Source organism: Eschrichtius robustus, chromosome 1, assembly GCF_028021215.1.
Source record: "Eschrichtius robustus isolate mEscRob2 chromosome 1, mEscRob2.pri, whole genome shotgun sequence".
In the NCBI taxonomy this organism is placed as follows: Eukaryota; Metazoa; Chordata; class Mammalia; order Artiodactyla; family Eschrichtiidae; genus Eschrichtius; species Eschrichtius robustus.
In genome coordinates, this window is record NC_090824.1 from 13,610,968 (window position 1) to 13,627,456 (window position 16,489).

The following is a 16,489-nucleotide window of genomic DNA, read 5'->3' on the forward strand; positions in this document are numbered from 1 at the left end:
GAGCATACCTACCTCCTCCCCACCCCTGCCTGATGTACTGTCACTTGTACCTGGTGACAAAGTGGTGACACTTCCCTTCAGGTGTTTGGCAGCCCGCCCCACTCCAGCTCTCAGGTCAGGCTCCCGGGAAGTGAGAGATGTGGGCGGTATCCAAGTCCCCTGTGGCCATTTGCCCCACGTGGGCAAATACCACATGCGTTTTCTGCACAGCTGTTTTGCATCCCAGCCTACATTCAGCAGATAAACAAAGACAGGTCCCTGGCATGCTGAGCCCAAGAGCACACAAACACAGATCAGCACAAAATACCAAACGTTCAAGGTTCCCGTGATGTTCTTTCTGAATCAGTTGCCTTGAATACAGCATTTACGGATCTGCTAATTAGTGAGGGTTTTGTTTATTAATATGCGTGTTTCCTCCTTGATGCACTTAATGAGCGCATTGTTTATACTGCCAGATAAGATTGGAGGGAATTATTACTTTAGAATTTCTCAGAACTTTCCTAATTTATTTTCATGGACAGTTCTTCATCAGAAAGCTTAGTGAGGCGTATTAGATTTCAGAATTTAGCAATATCTACCCTTTTAGCTTCTTCTCGGGCCCCAGCCTTATATCCCAGACTCCAGACACCATTCCTTGAGTGCACGGGACGCTCCTGCCTTTGTCGAGATGGTCCATCTGCCTGCCTGGAAGGCCCCTCCCCAGGACCCCTCCCACCCTAACTGTGAAAGTCCTACTTCTCGGCTGTCTTGCATGACCCCCCAGGCAGACCCTGTCTCCTTCCTTTTGTGCTGCCAGAGAACCTTGTCCATATGTCTGTTTGTGTTCATCACATATGTGTATGTAACACTAGACTGTGAGCTTTGGTGGGGAAAGATACCATGTCTTATTCCCCTTAGTGGCCTCAAGGGAATAATAGGCATTTTTTTAATGATTGACAAAAGGATGAACAAATTCAAGTTCATTATCAGGCACACTGACATGTAGGTAGTCAGCTGTACAAATTATGGGGTGAGTAAACGGATTACAAAAAAAATTTTATACAGATGAGATGAGGAAGGAGCTAGATGCTGCCTGGGGGGCAGGGGGTGAGTCATAGGAGATGTCAGACGGTGGGACTTGCACAGGTAGAGTGGGAGGGGCACTGGGGAGGGGACTTCAGGCAGGCGGAGGGAGCACCGTGAGCGCAGGCAGGAAGATGGGAGGGCATATGGCAAAAGCTCGAGGAATCCTGTTGAGTCTGTGTCTCATGGGGGTGGGGCCCAGGGTGAAGCTAAACCAGAGAGATGTGCACTGGGGAGCCAGTGCTTGGGGGGCAGTCTCCAGGGAGTCAGGAAGGTCTTCCCGGGGATGAGGATTAGACATTAAACCTGGCCCTGGTACATTCTCCAGGGTGCCCAGTGAAAAGTCACCAGGCCACATGGCCCCAGAGCTTCACCAGGGGCCTGTATCTTCTTTCTAAGGTCTACACTAAGCCAGTTATTTCAAGAGTTATCTTGGGATTCTCAAAAAATTCCAAAAATGGGGTAAAGTATTGTTTCTGTTAGTTTTAATGAAAAGTAAAGCCTTGATTAACTGCATCGTTCAAGTGTCTAGAATTTTATATGTGCCTGACTTTTTTTTTTTTATTTTTTTTTTTATTTTTTTTTGTCTGTGTTGGGTCTTCGTTTCTGTGCGAGGGCTTTCTCTAGTTGCGGCAAGCGGGGGCCACTCTTGATCGCGGTGTGCGGGCCTTACACTATCGCGGCCTCTCTTGTTGCGGAGCACAGGCTCCAGACGCGCAGGCTCAGTAATTGTGGCTCACGGGCCCAGTTGCTCCGCGGCATGTGGGATCTTCCCAGACCAGGGCTCGAACCCGTGTCCCCTGCGTTAGCAGGCAGATTCTCAACCACTGCGCCACCAGGGAAGCCCTGGGCCTGACTTTTGAGTGAAAGAGGCAAGTCACAAAAAGCACAGGCAAATGTGATCAATTTTTTTTTTAACGTGATCATTTTTTAAAGAACCATGTATGATGTATCCTAGGAACGATACCCCAGGAGCCCAAACGCCACTTTTTCTGCAACCCTACCCGAATTTCAGGGCCTTAATCTGTCCCTAAGCCAGAAATCCTGCCTAATATTCGTGGCAAGTCTTTCCTGCTGATTGGCCTGTAACTTCTCTGAGGGCAAGGGACTGTATTTTATGCCACTTTTATTCCACACAGTATCTAACACAGATCTTTGCACATTTTAGGGTTTTAAATATTTAACAGTGGCTTAGAAAATGCTACATATCTTCATTAGTGTCAGTAGTGTGGTTAGAACATCTCAAGTCATTCTCCTCTGTTTCTTGTTTGGCTCTTCGGAGTCAGATGGGTTTGGGTTTACATTTCTGTTCTAACAGCGACTGGCAACGTGAACTTGGGCAGATTCCTTAGCTCTCAGCCTAACTTGGAGGGTTGTTGTAGAGATCACTGATTACATATTTACAGTGTCTGGCAGCTGCTGCTGTTATTGTTATTATTTCAACTGTCTTGAAAGCAGAAGCTTCCTGGCTTATAGCTTATTATTCCACAGTTGAGAGCTCTTGTATTTTCTGGAATTGCATTTCCATTTGGGAGTTTTAGCTCCTATTACTTAAGGCTGGCTTCAGCGGTTGGGGGTTGGGGAGGCTCTTTGACCTGAAGCTGAAAAGATGAGTAGAGGCTTAAAAAGCAGAAGCGGATGGAAAAGGCATTCCAGGCAGAAGGAACAGCATGTGCAAAGACCCAGGGGCATGAAGGAGAGTGACATGCGGAGGAAGTTGATCGTGGCTAGAATGGGGGATGTACGTGGTGGGCAGAGGGCAGACAGAGGCTAAGCATGTGGGCAGGAGCCAGATCATAAAAGGCATTGCACATGATGCTAGATTTGGACTACCAGGAACATTGTTAGATTGGTATTTTAGCGAGGTTCTATTCTTCATTAATTTCCTGTAAGTATTCAAAGAGTCTCTGGGCAAAATTTTTTTAAATTAGATTAATGGACTTTGAGCCAGGTATAGGGAATAGGAATAGACCATTTTCCCAGCATGTGATGCCTTACTATACTTAAGAGTAACATCTCACTTAATTTGTGGTGGGTCCTGGGTGATGTGGCCGGCAAATGATCTCAGCCCGGCCATCCCTTTGCCCTCTCTATCAGGTTGACAGTTCCACAGATTGAAATGCAGTCAGTGCTGGTTGGTCCCAGGTTTTTTGCCTCAGGGTTTCCTCAGTAGATGGAATCTACAATATCTTTGGACATCAAACGCAGCACATTAACGCTTATCGTTGTTTGTGTACTCTTCACGTCTGTGCCAGTGTAACATGCACCCAGCCAGATGTTTTCGAACAATCTTGAAATGTGTGAGCAGGGCTCGGCAAACATGTTGACAAGTCCCTTGTTCTGTTTTCGGCATTGTTCTCTGCCTTATAAACCAGCCGAGGTCTGGGGAGTGGCGAGAAGGAGCACAGTCTCTGAGGCCTCCAATCTCCTGCTTCTCCTTTGCGCGCAAGAACGTGTCAGAGCTAAAGGCTCCTGGAACTTTCTGCCCATCGCTCTGGACACATCTGACAGTGGCCGAGAGGCTTTGCTTTTTCTCCCCAGCCTGTGCTCTCAGCTCCTCTTCTCCGTCAGCCTCTCCTTCACGCCGCTCCCCTTGCTTCACTTCCAAGTACCTTTTCCATCATTTGGGCTCAGCAATTCTACTATTGTTCTTCCTGTCTGGTTCTCTGAAATCCAGCCCACACCTTTCAACTCCATATCCTGAGTCAAGTGTTTGAAAGCTGTTATTTCATGTTAATTAGAAGTTCTTTTTCCAGCCAAGAAGCCTTGCACAGAACTGTTCCCCCAAGCTGTGGCTTAGAGACGAGCTCTGGTGTTTTGTACTTTGGTACAGTTAGAGGAATCGTGGATAATTGCTCTTAGAGCCGCAGCACTGCCTGCCAGGCCAGGAAACCTTCCCCACGACTCCGTGGCCCTCCGTGGGCTGGCAAGCTCCGAGCTTGACTCAGCCAGAGGACTCGGTGTGCCTCCAGAGAGCACCATGGTCTCGGTGGGGTCTCCCCTGGCCAGAATTGCTTGGCACCCAGACCTCATCCACGAGGGTCTCTGGCCTCCAAGTAGGTCTCCACCAAATGCTGGCAGGTGACCGTTTGGCAGCTCCTCCTTCCTTTGTAACACATGTTCCAGTTGACCCATGTCAACTGGACCCATGTCATGTGGGAGATTCTGGTGGAGAAGTACTCCCACAACCTTCTGGACTCCTGAAGACATCAGCAGGAGTTGGCTTCTGGCTCCTTAAAAACCCCTCAAGACAGCCTGAGTGGCTGCCATTCCTTGCAGGCAGTCCTGGAAGGGCCTCAGAGAATTTCCGCTTCTTGAGGCGTTTTTGAGCAGAAGCCAAGCCCTGTTCTCACATCTGGCCTCACTCTTTACGCCCACCTGCTGGTAGATCAGGGCCTCCATCCGTCTCATTACCTGGCCTGTTATTCCATCGTCCTAGGCTTCTGCAGACCCAGGCTTGAGAAGGCTGCAGCCCTGACCCCTCTGGGAGCCACCAGCGCCCCCTGGGCATCCTGTGTTCCATTTGGAGGGAGTAGTTGGTGCTAACCCATCCTGAGCTTGGGTGGTGACTGTTAGGACCACCCTCATTCCACCTCTCCTGGGGCAGGGGGCGGACTTTCCTCCTCCGAAGGGCCTGCCTTCAAATGAGTAGTGAGGACTTCTCCTATATGTCTAACTTAAATCACTAGAAACATATTTCTTCACCTTCTGCGGTTTATAGAGAAAATAGTCAGTGAGCAAATGCTGATTTAAAGCCCACTGACCTCAGAGCACAGTTCTAAGCACTGTGGAAGTGAGGCCAGGGGTTCTTTTATTGAAGGGAGGTAAAACCCCCTACTGAGAGGGGTCCTTACAAAGATAACACTGATATTGTTTGGTAAAGTGCCAAGCACGGGCACAGGGAAGACCTTTAAAAAACAGGAGCTCCTCCCTGTCTTTGTCTTCTTTTTATTAACAACAAACACCAGCTAATGGGATACACACGGAGTAAAGATAAAGGTGTGAAAGTGGTATCCATGGAAAACTTATTTGATGAGGTGGAGTTTTAGCTGAATTTAGGAAGAATTAAGGAGCGACGTGGATTAGTAGAGATTAAGATTGAGAACATGGCATATATTCTTAGAGTTATGATAAAAACATAGCCTTTGGCCAGTGAATTACATTGGTAGGAGTAAAGGGCCCAGTGGGATACGTGGCTCTGAATGGGATGGTGGCATAGGAGTGGGTCAGTGGGCAGAGTGTGTTAAAGCAGTGGTCCCCAAGCTTTTTGGCAGCAGGGACCAGTTTCATGGAAGACGGTTTTTCTCTGGACCGGTGGGGGGCTGTGGGAGGCAGGGCAGATTGTTCAGGCGGGGTAATGTGAGCGATGGGTGGCGGCACATGAAGCTTTGCTCACTCGCTGCTCACCTCCTGCTGTGCGGCCCGGTTCCTAACAGGCCGCGGACCAGTACCCCTGTCTTAAAGGACTCGATAAGGAATTTTGACTTATTATTATAGTCAATAAGGAATCGTTGTAGTTTCTTGAGCTGAGAATGAAAATGATTTTTGGAGATCTTTATTATATGACTTCTTAGAGCCGGGCAGGTGAGTCGACGGCAAGACCATCAGGACGGTCCCTGGGCTCATGGCGGGGCTTTCACAAGGACAGTAGTGATGAGCCCAGGGACCAAGGGAGCTGATGTCTAGAGGGACATAAGTAGACTTAGGGGGCAGGGCAGCTCTGAGGGGCCACGAAAGGGAGAAGGGGCTAAGCTTAGTGCCCTGAAGGTCAGGGCGGAACGCGAAGCCATCGGTGGTAAAAAAAAATTGGGAAGAGGTAGTGGGTGACTATGGGTGACTTGGTGAAATCCTAGCCCCTACAGAGCAGGGCTGGAGAAGATCAAAGAGGAGAGGGCCTTAGCCCGAGGCCCCCTTTCTATGTGCCCTCGGTTCAGGCTTTCATCTCCTTCCCATGATGAGGATCATTGTGGAAGGTTATTTGTAGATATTTATGTAGATAATTACATCTCCTGTGTAATTTTGTAGATAAATCAAGATTCGCTTTTGATGCATTTCTGAAGTTTTGCAAATAAATTGGCTTTGTTCTAAAAAGCACGGTCTTGATAAAATCCCTGTGTTCTGAATGAAATTAACCACTCCGATACATTTAACCTGACCACACATGGTGGCATTGTGCCGGCACTGGCCTTGGGGGTGAGACTTATGCAGAGGCAGATATTGCGCTGGGAGTTCTGGAATCCTCGGCCCTGCTGCCGCTGCTTCCCTCGGATCCAGCCTTTGGACGCCCCCTTCTAGAATGAGTACAGAGCTTCCAGCTACTTTGTTATGTTCTGGTGGGGACTCTGGCTTGAGCTGTGTTCTTTTCTCCCTTTATCTCCCCACCACAGACTACTGTTTTCCAAAGTGAAGTTGGAGTCACTGTGCCGGGGCCCGGATGAGGCGCTCCTCACTTGTAAGCACATGCTACAGATTTGGAAATCCTGCTACAATCTTACCAATCCCAGGTAAGAGGCCAGCGGCGGCGCCTGTTGTGCGTGGGTTTTGCATGGCCCCTGCCTCTCAGTCCATCCCCGATTGGTATTTAGCAGGACAAATTCTCCACCCTTGTGCAACCCTAGGCCCCCGGGAGCCACAGGTAAGAGCAGTGGAGCCTCACACATTACATTTTTAAGGAGATATTCTCTTAGTGTCTGATGAAATCTCCAGATCGTGGGTTTCTTATGCTCTTGTGGCCACGGTGGCCGTCTAGGCTCACTTCCAATCGGTCTCCATCTGACTTCTCTCAGCCAGCCATTTACGTAATTCCCTTTGACAAGTCTTTATCTTTCTGGTGATTTATGGATAGACTAGTCAATTATATATTCCAGATGGGGTTCTCACAGTAATATTTAAAAGAGACCTGCATAGGCAACAGGCCACATGCTACTAAGGAGAGTAGAAATTGCTTTTGACATGATAAAGTGTAACTTTCAAAAAGTTAAAATCATGGCTCAAACAAATATAAAAGATGAGCACATATCAAACATAAAAGATTAGCACATATGAAAGATTTTACTTACCTCATTAACTAATGAGGGAAGCAGTAAAATGTTAAGACCCATTCAAAGAAGAACTTGAAAAATAGATTTGCTGAAATGAATTTGCAAATAAATATAAAAACAATAATATTCTATAGAACAATGAAATACATTGTTTGGGGTTATCTTTTCTACGGGGTGGACATTGATTGTATCTCAACCAGACAAAATTCATAGGTTTTCTACCGGCCAACTCTGCCCCACAGAGATGTGAAAGGGCCCAGCCAGTCGGAGTCAGTCAAAGGCGCCCACCCTGCAGAGGCAGATAATCTGGGGAAGGTCCCCTAGTCAACTCCCAGCATGTCCCCGAAAAACACCATCTTCAAGTCTTGAGCAGTGTTTCCCGGCATGTGTCTAGATTACGAAGTGTGCCCTGACCTGTGAAGGAAGTGATTTAATGAAAAGGGACCTCACGATTCAGGTGAATTCAAACAACTGCTCAAACACTCAGAATAGTTTTCAAGTTCGCGGCAAGATGTATGGACAGCCCACATTCTGCTCTTAAGAGTCAGGAGCCTAAAACTGTATAAGTCAAATGGTAAATGTGTTCAAGGGTGTGGCCCACCCAATCCAGCCCAGCAGGAGGCAGGCAGGTGGGCTGGTGAGTCGCTGTGGGCGGGAGGAAAGGTGGGGTGGGGTTAGGGAAGCAGCTCGGTGCTGGTGGGGTTCCATGTGAGATCTTGTCTGACAAGTTTTTGCCGTGAAAAAAAAAAAATTCAAAATCAGGGCCCTGTTGAGGTGATGGGTCCTGATGAGCTGACATGAGACAGAGTTGAGACCACAAGCCCCGTGGGCGGTGTGGCTAGAAGATGGGGGAGCCTGGCTGAGAGCCCCCCCTGTTGCAGAGCCCGAGCCACAAGAATTACATGAGAGTCCCCTTCCTAACCGTAGCCTGTGGCACGTTCCCAGGCCCACGGGGCCCATCTTCCTCTTGGTGAAAAGCTAATCCTGAAACTGGCCTCTTCCCTTTTGTGGGTATGTTCTGGAGATAAAGATCATTTTAATTTTTTTAAAAAATTCTACTTTTCTGAGTCTGTAGGCAGAAATAGGAAATGTCCATATTTATGTCCCCCAAAGTCCCCACTCCCAGCCTACCAGACGCAGCAGGATTTGAGGGAGGGTCTTTGCCGTGAGCCCAGCTACAGGCGATACTCCCCAAGCTGGCTGCTTCCTACTGCAGCACATCCCTTTGTCTGTACCCCCTTTAGAAGTGAGAAAATAAATCCATCAGCTTTCCCGTTGCCAGTTTTCCCTCAGTTCTCCACACCTCTCCCACCTCCCCACATTTCTTCCCACTTAGCAACCAAGAGTATTGCATGTGAGGAGAAGAAAAAATAGCAGAATTGGAAAGCTTTTTAAAAATACTTAACCAAATGCCTGGGCTGTGTCCATACTTGCTCGGCTCCCTGAAGGATCCTTCAGGGCCAGGCAGGGGGGGGGACCCTGGCTCCGGGCGGCGCAGAGTCTGGCTGGGGGTGGGGGTGGGGGTGGGGGTGGGGGTGGGGGTGGGGTGGGCGGAGGAGGACCATCAGCTCCACGGAACTGCTCCCTCCGGCTACTCCCAGAGCCTTGAGGGAGGGGGGCTGGCAGTGCAGCAGTCCCTTATTAAGGAGTTTCCTGTTTGTTTTTTTAACTCTGTTTTCTCTGGGATATAAATAAATGTTTCTCCTGTAGCCCTCAACAGTGTGCAAATTTAGACATCCTCCCCAGTACGGTCGGGGAGGGCGTGACCCTGGCAGTAGAATAAAGCAGAAGAGGGGAGGGCAGCGTCTTGACAGGGACAGCACACCCCGCAGTTCTCCAGATAAGGGCAGCTCTGGGCCCGGCAGCCTCAAGTCGGGAAACACGGGGCTTTAGAAGAGGATAGAAACGCATGCCCAAGACGTGAAAACTGAGCAGAAAGCATGCTGGCAGGGGGCGGTTGGTTTCCAGCTGGAGAAGGTCCTCACTGACTTCCGGGCTCAGGCGCCCGTGTTTCTAAGTGTGCTCAGTTGTGAGGGACCTGCGCTCACCCCTCCCAGGGCGTCCCACCGCTCGCCACCCCCAAGAGCCCCACCCAGGGGCTGGCACGGGCCTCCAGAGCGGTGGGACTGAAGGGGGCGCAGAAGAAGACACGGGCAGTAACAGGGCCAAACGGAGACAAGACCTCGCTTCCTGTTCTCTGCGACCCGTCCCTCCTCTTCACTCTTGCTTGAAGGAGAACCACCCTCTGAGCCAGTCGCTGAACGCAGCCTTAGGCCAAAGAGCGGTCCCTGCAGGCTGAGAACGCTTCTCCTGCTGTGAGCAAAGGGTGGGTGGCGTTCTCCTGAGTGTACATTTGGCAAGGTGTTGGTCATTTCAGAAGCCTGGGTTTATTTCCCGAGGCCTGCAGTTTTGCTTGCCTTTAGGACAGAAATCTGCCTCACGTTTCGTCTTCTCTCCTGCTGAAGTGCACAGCTCCCTCAGCTCTTGTGCGCGTTGACTTGGCCACTTAAGACAGTGTGACTTCTGGCCAGAGCCTCGCCAGACGGTCCAGCGCTTCAGCAAGGGATGCTGTACCTTCCCTGTGCCGCCCCGTGCTAAGCTGTTTATACGTTCTCCTCAACCCCTGCCTCAGCCTTGCAAGAAAGCTACTGTTCTTTTCCACTTCATAGAAAATAAAAGTGAAGCTACACTTCACTTTTATTGAAGAACTTGCCCTAGTTTTCTCAATTAAACAACTAGTAGAGCTATTATTCAAACCCAGGTCTGCCGAACATCAAAGCTCTCTCCATCACCCATGCTGCCTCTCTGAATTGACAACCAGCTTTTTTTCCTTTATTTTTATTTTTTATTATTAACTACTTCTTCCCCCCTCTTGTCACTGCCACTTAAACCATCTCCATCACGTAGCCATATGATCGGAAGAAAATTTTTTCTTCCTAAGTCCCATTTCAATCACATTAACGAATAGCATATAAACATTTTTAAAAAAGACAATTTCTTTGCTCTAACCTCAGTTGGAAATTGGAAACCCCATTTCACGCTAGTAGTCATCCGTATTTTGGTGGAGCTTTTCTTTTCACAAAGTGTGCTCTCATTCATCTTCAAAGTAGCCCCATAAAATGGCCAAATGTCGTGTTACATCAGACCCATTTTACTGATGAGAAAATTGAGTTCGGGAATGTTGAGAACTTGCCTTGATTCGTGTAATCCAGCCTTAAGTTGCCTGGGAAATGTTCTGGTTTCCTATCCAAGGCCCCTCTATTACATCAGTATTTATTGTGTGCCAGGCACTGTCTCAGAGCTGGGAAGGGACAAAGCTGTGACAAGGACCCCAGGGTTCTGGTTCCCAGTCCACCACCAGCTCGCCTCCTGTGTTTAATCTCTGTGTAGCTGTGTTAGAGGATTTCCAAGAGAAGCTTCCAGTTTCCAGGAGAACTTAACCATCAGTACAGTGTACTCGGGATTTTCAGTCCGTATTTAAGGGAATAGAAATTACCTGGATGTGTACATCTACATACGTGGATCTCTGCAGCTTACGTGCGGTGGATTTGGGGTTCCTTCCAGTTTCCTTTCCCTAAACCCTCTACGAACACCGCTGACCAGGAATGGTTTTCCTTTCCTTCCTGTCATCCTCCTTCGGAGGTGGTCCTGGCACCTAAGGGCCAGGCAGAGAAGAGGTGAGGTGACTGAGCTGTAGGGGGAGGTGGTCCACGGAGGTGCCCAAGCAGATGTGTCCGAGAGGGAGAGAGGAAGGCTTGCGGGAGAGAGGCTGGCCAGAATGAGAGAGCGAGGCCAGGCCTCCCTCTGCCCCTTCTTCCACATCCTGTGGATCATGGCAAAGGCAAATTCTGCACCATATAAACAAAGAACTAAAACCTGCTTAAAGCATCCAGCAAAATTCTCAGTCAGTCACAACCGTCAGAGTGGAAATGAAAGCATCTCCATTGTGAATAGTTATTTGTTGCTATATAAGCAACAGATACTATGGAGATAAACAAATACTATGGAGATAAACTAAGGAATGTAACCAAATATTGTTTCTCAGCTGGTGGAAGGGAAATATAGGTCGTGGGGCCCTATCATTGGCTGAGGTTCATAAGTTAAGATCTTCGTTTTAGTTGGGGTTTATAACATCTGGAGTAGGATGTCCTTAACTCAGCTTCTCCACACCTACTGTTGCACCAGACAGCTGGGAATAAGTTGTCTCCAGAAGTCAGCCAGCCTTGTTAACCCCAGATGCATGTTTGGAGGCATGGTATTTATAAGGACACCTGGCGTGTGTCCAGAAGTTATAGTTCTTCTGAATGTTCTGTGTCCATGACCTCAGTTCAGCCTGACACACTCCTGTGTGGGAAGACAGTCCTTATCCTCACCTCACAGGGAAGTCACTGAGGCACAGAGAAAGGGGCCTTGCTCAAAGTGACCTACCATTAGTGACAGATGTGGGATAAGAACCCAGACTCCTGGTTGGGTTCCAGGACCCAGCGTGACATGCAGCAGCCAACCCTGTGCTCTGATACTTGGTGAAATGAGAAGCCTGGAGGATTGTGGCTGAACCAGACATTTCCCATCCACTTACTGTGATTTGGTCCACTGAAAACCCAGGCAAATCCTTCCTTGGCCATTCCAAGACCTCATTGTGTGTCCTGGAATCCCCAAGGTGATGAAAAATTTCACTGTATTTTGAGATAAGATCTTCCGAAAAACTCCTAAGTGGGGAGCCATTGCAACATTCAGATAATTAACTCTTTGTAATATTTTTGTAGTATTTTTTGTAATATTTATATTAAAAATACATGCATGAACAGATCAATGCTAGAAATATTCAGTTGCTAATGTGATTAATGCAAATTTGCATGTACTTTTATGCTGTCTTCTGCTCAGAGACATTTATTGTTTCTCAGTCATGGAAATAATTAATAGAACAGATTCCAAAAAGCATGTATCCAGTGATGTCATAAGTATAGGCTGACAAACCAGTCTGTACTGAAGCAAGTTTCCTTCTGTTTCCTGTGGATTTCTCTAACTACATCACTGGACGTGGAAATTGCAGCCTGCAAACCATATTAAGTTTCATAGCAAATCTTGTTTGTACCACTTTTAGAAACAGCTGCATAGAGGAAGGAAATTGTGTCCCTTTATTGTGGAATTTGAACTTCTTAACAAAAAAAAAAATCATTTGTAGAGCCCCCAGATTGGAAAAAAAAAAAAATGGATTCAAAGAAAAGCATTAAAGGCTCAAACCTCAAGAGACAGATACGCATCTTTTGATAGAATATCATGATAGAGGAAAAAAGAATGCAATTGTTTCATTGTTTTTACTTACAAGCTTCTTAGAATTAAAAAAAAAAAAAAAGTCTTTATGAGCCAAGGGCCCTTAACGGTGTTTCATTCCAGTTAGTCCCGATGTGGTCTCCCACGTGACTCGCCCGAGGAGTGGGGCTGATCCCATTATGTTATGCAGGAGCAGCCTGGAGAGGGGGATTCAGTGCAGGCAGCTAATGAGGAGCACCGGCCTGCAGGCTGCTGCCAAGGCGCTACCGTGTTCTCTCCAAGGCCCAGCCTGCCCAGCGCGGGAACACTGGAAGGGGGCTGTAGCTGCCGCTCTGCCAGCACCCAGCTCAGTGTAGGGCCTCACACCTCCTCTCTCTTGTCTATTAAATAGAGGTATCAACCACGCCATTTATCTTAAAGGCTTGATCTTAGGACACAAACGAGGCCGTGGCTGTGATCACCCTTTGCAAAGGAAGGGCCAGTGGTTCTTGAATTTGGCTATGCATTAGAACCATCTGGGGAGCTCTGAAAACCAGAAATTCTGATTTTTTTGGTCTGGGGCAGGACCCAGGCATCAGTGGCTTTTAGAGATGCCCCGGGTGATTTTTCTGTGCAGCCAGGGCTTAAATGCACTGGTGTAGAGCGTTGGTTCCTAAAGACGACTCGAGGATGATGTGTTTATGGGCTTGATGAGCCTGAGACTTACCAGCACAGAATGCTCATCAGTTTCCCCCACACGGTGGATGGAGAACGTGGCTCGAAGTTCTCATTTTTGTGTCTTACAATGACACAAAAGAGACGAAAATTAGCTTGGGTCTCTGGGTGCGGTTTAAGCTGTGTTTGTGATGTGGATCCTGAAAGGAATCCCAGCCCAGGCCGGGCGGGGAAGCAGGATGCCCGGTGATGAGTGGAAACGTGCTGAAGAAGCTCAAAACATGCACAGAAGGTTTTGCTGCATTTCAGGAGTCGGGATTGGTTGACTCTGTTTCCTTCCCCTGCCCACCCTTCAAATGACTGACATTTGTAGCTGTGTTTTGCAGTGATTCTGGACGTGGGAGCAGCCTCTTAGATAGAACCATTGCTGACAGACGACAGCTTAATACAATTACTTTGCCAGACTTCAGCGATCCCGAGACAGGTGAGAATAAAAAGCCAGAGGGGCCGAAACGGTGTCAACCAGAAGGGACATGGGGCCTGGCCCCAAGCCGCGCGGGATGAAGACCATCAGGGCCTGGGGTGGGAAGAAGTCCTCACCCAAATAGGCTAAACTCTCACCTGAGGTGCATTTTCTCCAGTGTCTTTTTTCAAGTGTGTGTTCACAGTGGGGGAAGTAATATTACTTGCCCAGCACAGCTCTTTGAAATCTTTCTATTTTTCCCCTTGCTCTTGGAGCCGAAAATTCGAAACTAAAATTAGACTGTTCCCATCCCCATCAAGCTTCCCCTCTGCTTTTCTGTTTCTTTCTCTTTCTTTAGATTTCAGACCTTGCTAAAATCAAGCTTTTGGTTTCTAATCAGTTGCACATATGAACTCACACAACCCCACAAAAAACCCTGCAGGGAGAGGCAGGTGGGTTCAGATCTTCTGAATCTACTGACCCCACGAGCAAGCTTGTGGCACTTACTGCCTCGGAGCAGATATTTACACCTCAGTTATCATTTGCGTTTCCACAGTTGCCTAAGTACAGAGGGGTAAAGATACCTCTGTAATCTCCGGAACTCCAAACAAGTAACTTTAGTAGTAATACTGACTTTTCAGTGGCAGTTCGGAGGACTCGACAGACCCACAAAATGTAAAGAAATCCACGGCGCTTGGAGCCTCAGGGGTAGTTCCAGAGCGTCATTTGGAAGCTGGTTTTGTTGCTTCTCCCGCCGCCCCAGAGGGCCCTGGGTCAGGCTGAATCGCTGTCTGGGTACGCCTGGTCTTCTGTGGCTTGATTTCATGAAAGGAGCCTCCGGGTCTTTCTCCTGCACTGTGCCAGGTCCCGGCTCCTGACCAAGCCCCTCCAAAGAGCCAGAGAGCAGCCCTGAGGCGTGCACAGCCATCCTTGGAAAACCTCTCCCCAGGTGGCAATGAGAGCCGGGTGTGGTACTCACCCAAGCCCGTCCTCACAGCTGCCTGCCTTCCTGTGCTAGCCTCCCTTTTGCCAAATTTAAAGTCGGCTTAAGAAGCCTGATCCCAGGGCCCTGGGGCTCCTAGGTCAAAAGAGTGTTGGGCATTGGAAGCAGCATGAATTATAAATTAGTGCAGTTTAACAGGGCTTGCAGCCACTGCTCAAAATGCAGGCCAGCTAGGCCACAGAGAAACTCGCCCCTGGAGTAGCCTGGCCCCTGGGTGGAGGGGCAGTCATTGGTGGGCTTAGACGGCGAACCAGGCAGACTCTGACCTGGGATGGCACAGCAGAGTCCTGCTCGTGGTCCAGACCTGCTAGAGCGACGTGTGTAGCCCCCCTCGCTGCAGGAAAGGGAAGGTCAGGCTGTCAGGACTTAGCCACTGAGAGGTGAGGCTCGGACCCTGGGGAGAGAGGAGAGGGAGGTGACATTCACTACGGCTGGCTCACAGCTGCTGTGGCTGCCCAGGGCCAGCTTCCCCTTCTCCCCTACCCCCAGGACCCTGCGAGGACACTTGTACTAAATTCAGACCCCCTTCCCCTCCAGCTGATCGGGACCTTAATTTCCCCTGAGGTCTGAGACTTTCATCCACATCACATTAAAAACAGACAGTGGGAGAAAATGAATGAGGCCCTTGGGATTCATTCTCCCCTTTGCCCCTTGGGACCTTTTCCCCAGAGCCTCCAGGAGGCTCCCTCTTCAGGTTAAACATCAGGTGCCGCAGCTTCCAGCCGAGGCGTGTCTCCGTGGCAGAGCCGGGGGTCGCTGCCCCTTGTCCGTAGCGGACACTGCTCTCCCTCACTCCGGAGCCTGGGGGGTTGGAGTCTGGATCTCTGGGGCAGGTGCCCTTGGACAACAGGACAAAACCACAGCCTCCCAGGCGCTGGCCAGTGACCAGTTTATTGTGTTGGTGTGGTTGTATGTCCACACGACCCGCTCCAAGACTCCTGTCACCGGCCCTGCCCCCAGAGCCCCAAATCGTTGCTTTTCACATCACCAGTTACTTACCCAGGAGGCCAGGAATCAGAGAAACGGAAGGCCGTGTTAGCAGGCCTTATCAGTTGAAGACTGATTATAAATGATGGTAAAACATTCTGAAGTGATTGTTTAAATCAGAGAGACTTAAAGATTAGGAAGGCTCGCCTATAAATGGAAAAGATGCCTCCATCTTGATTAATAAAGCCCAGTTTTATATAGTTCAGCCCGTGGCTGGTCGCAGGAGGGCAGCGGTTCTTATTAGGGCATCAGTGGGGACCGCCTGTCTCGTGAACGACCCACAGATTTGGTTCAAACTGATTCCGAAGGTTCCATAGAGATGTTTTGCTTCCATCCCTGCCCTTCCATCTTGCCTTTCCCTAAAGATAACCATTTTTCATTAGCTTTTTGTTTACCCTCCCATGCAAATAAGATTAGATCTTATTTCCCGTGTCCCTTGACTTGAAAATAGCATACCATATACGTGCTGCACAGCCCCTGTGACGTGTCCCTTTACGCATGCCCTGAGGATCCCTCTGCATCCGTTTGGGAGAACGTCCTCAGGCTTCCGCAGTGCTTCTCTGCTTTTCGAAATGCATCCGACAAGAGCACAGCGGGCAAAGACGTGTGGCCAAAGCCGAGGCGACCTGCCACGGTTGTGATACTGCCAATTCTGAGTCACCCAATGTGCAGTAGACTCCTTTGTGAAGCCACAGGCCCTCTTGGCCTGTTGTTTTTGTCTTCCAGAACTAAAATTTATTTCCTTTTTTAAAAAATTTTCTACTGTGGAAAAATTTCAAGTATACCAAAATAGAAATACTCGTATAATGAATCCCCATGTACCTACCACCAGCCTTCAACAATTCCCATTCTTTTTTTCCTGTATCTCTGCTGTCCCACACTTAGTTTTTGTAGACTATTTTGAGGCAGATCTCAGACATCATATTTTGCGGCAGATCTCAGACATCATATTTTGCCTGTTAAAATTTCAGTGTATATGTCAAACAGATAAGAGCTCGGTTATAA

At 48.7% G+C, this 16,489-nt stretch overlaps 1 protein-coding gene across 3 annotated transcripts in view; it reads left to right on the forward strand.

The window, feature by feature from the left end:
- Positions 1-16,489, forward strand: part of TTC7B (tetratricopeptide repeat domain 7B) — a 240,407-nt gene that overhangs the window by 166,335 nt on the left and 57,583 nt on the right. For all 3 annotated transcript variants that reach the window (XM_068541558.1, XM_068541569.1, XM_068541578.1), the window contains exons 16-17: positions 6,450-6,566; positions 13,418-13,515. In XM_068541558.1, coding sequence (XP_068397659.1) covers positions 6,450-6,566; positions 13,418-13,515 — 215 coding nt within the window. The remainder of the gene's footprint in view (positions 1-6,449; positions 6,567-13,417; positions 13,516-16,489) is intronic.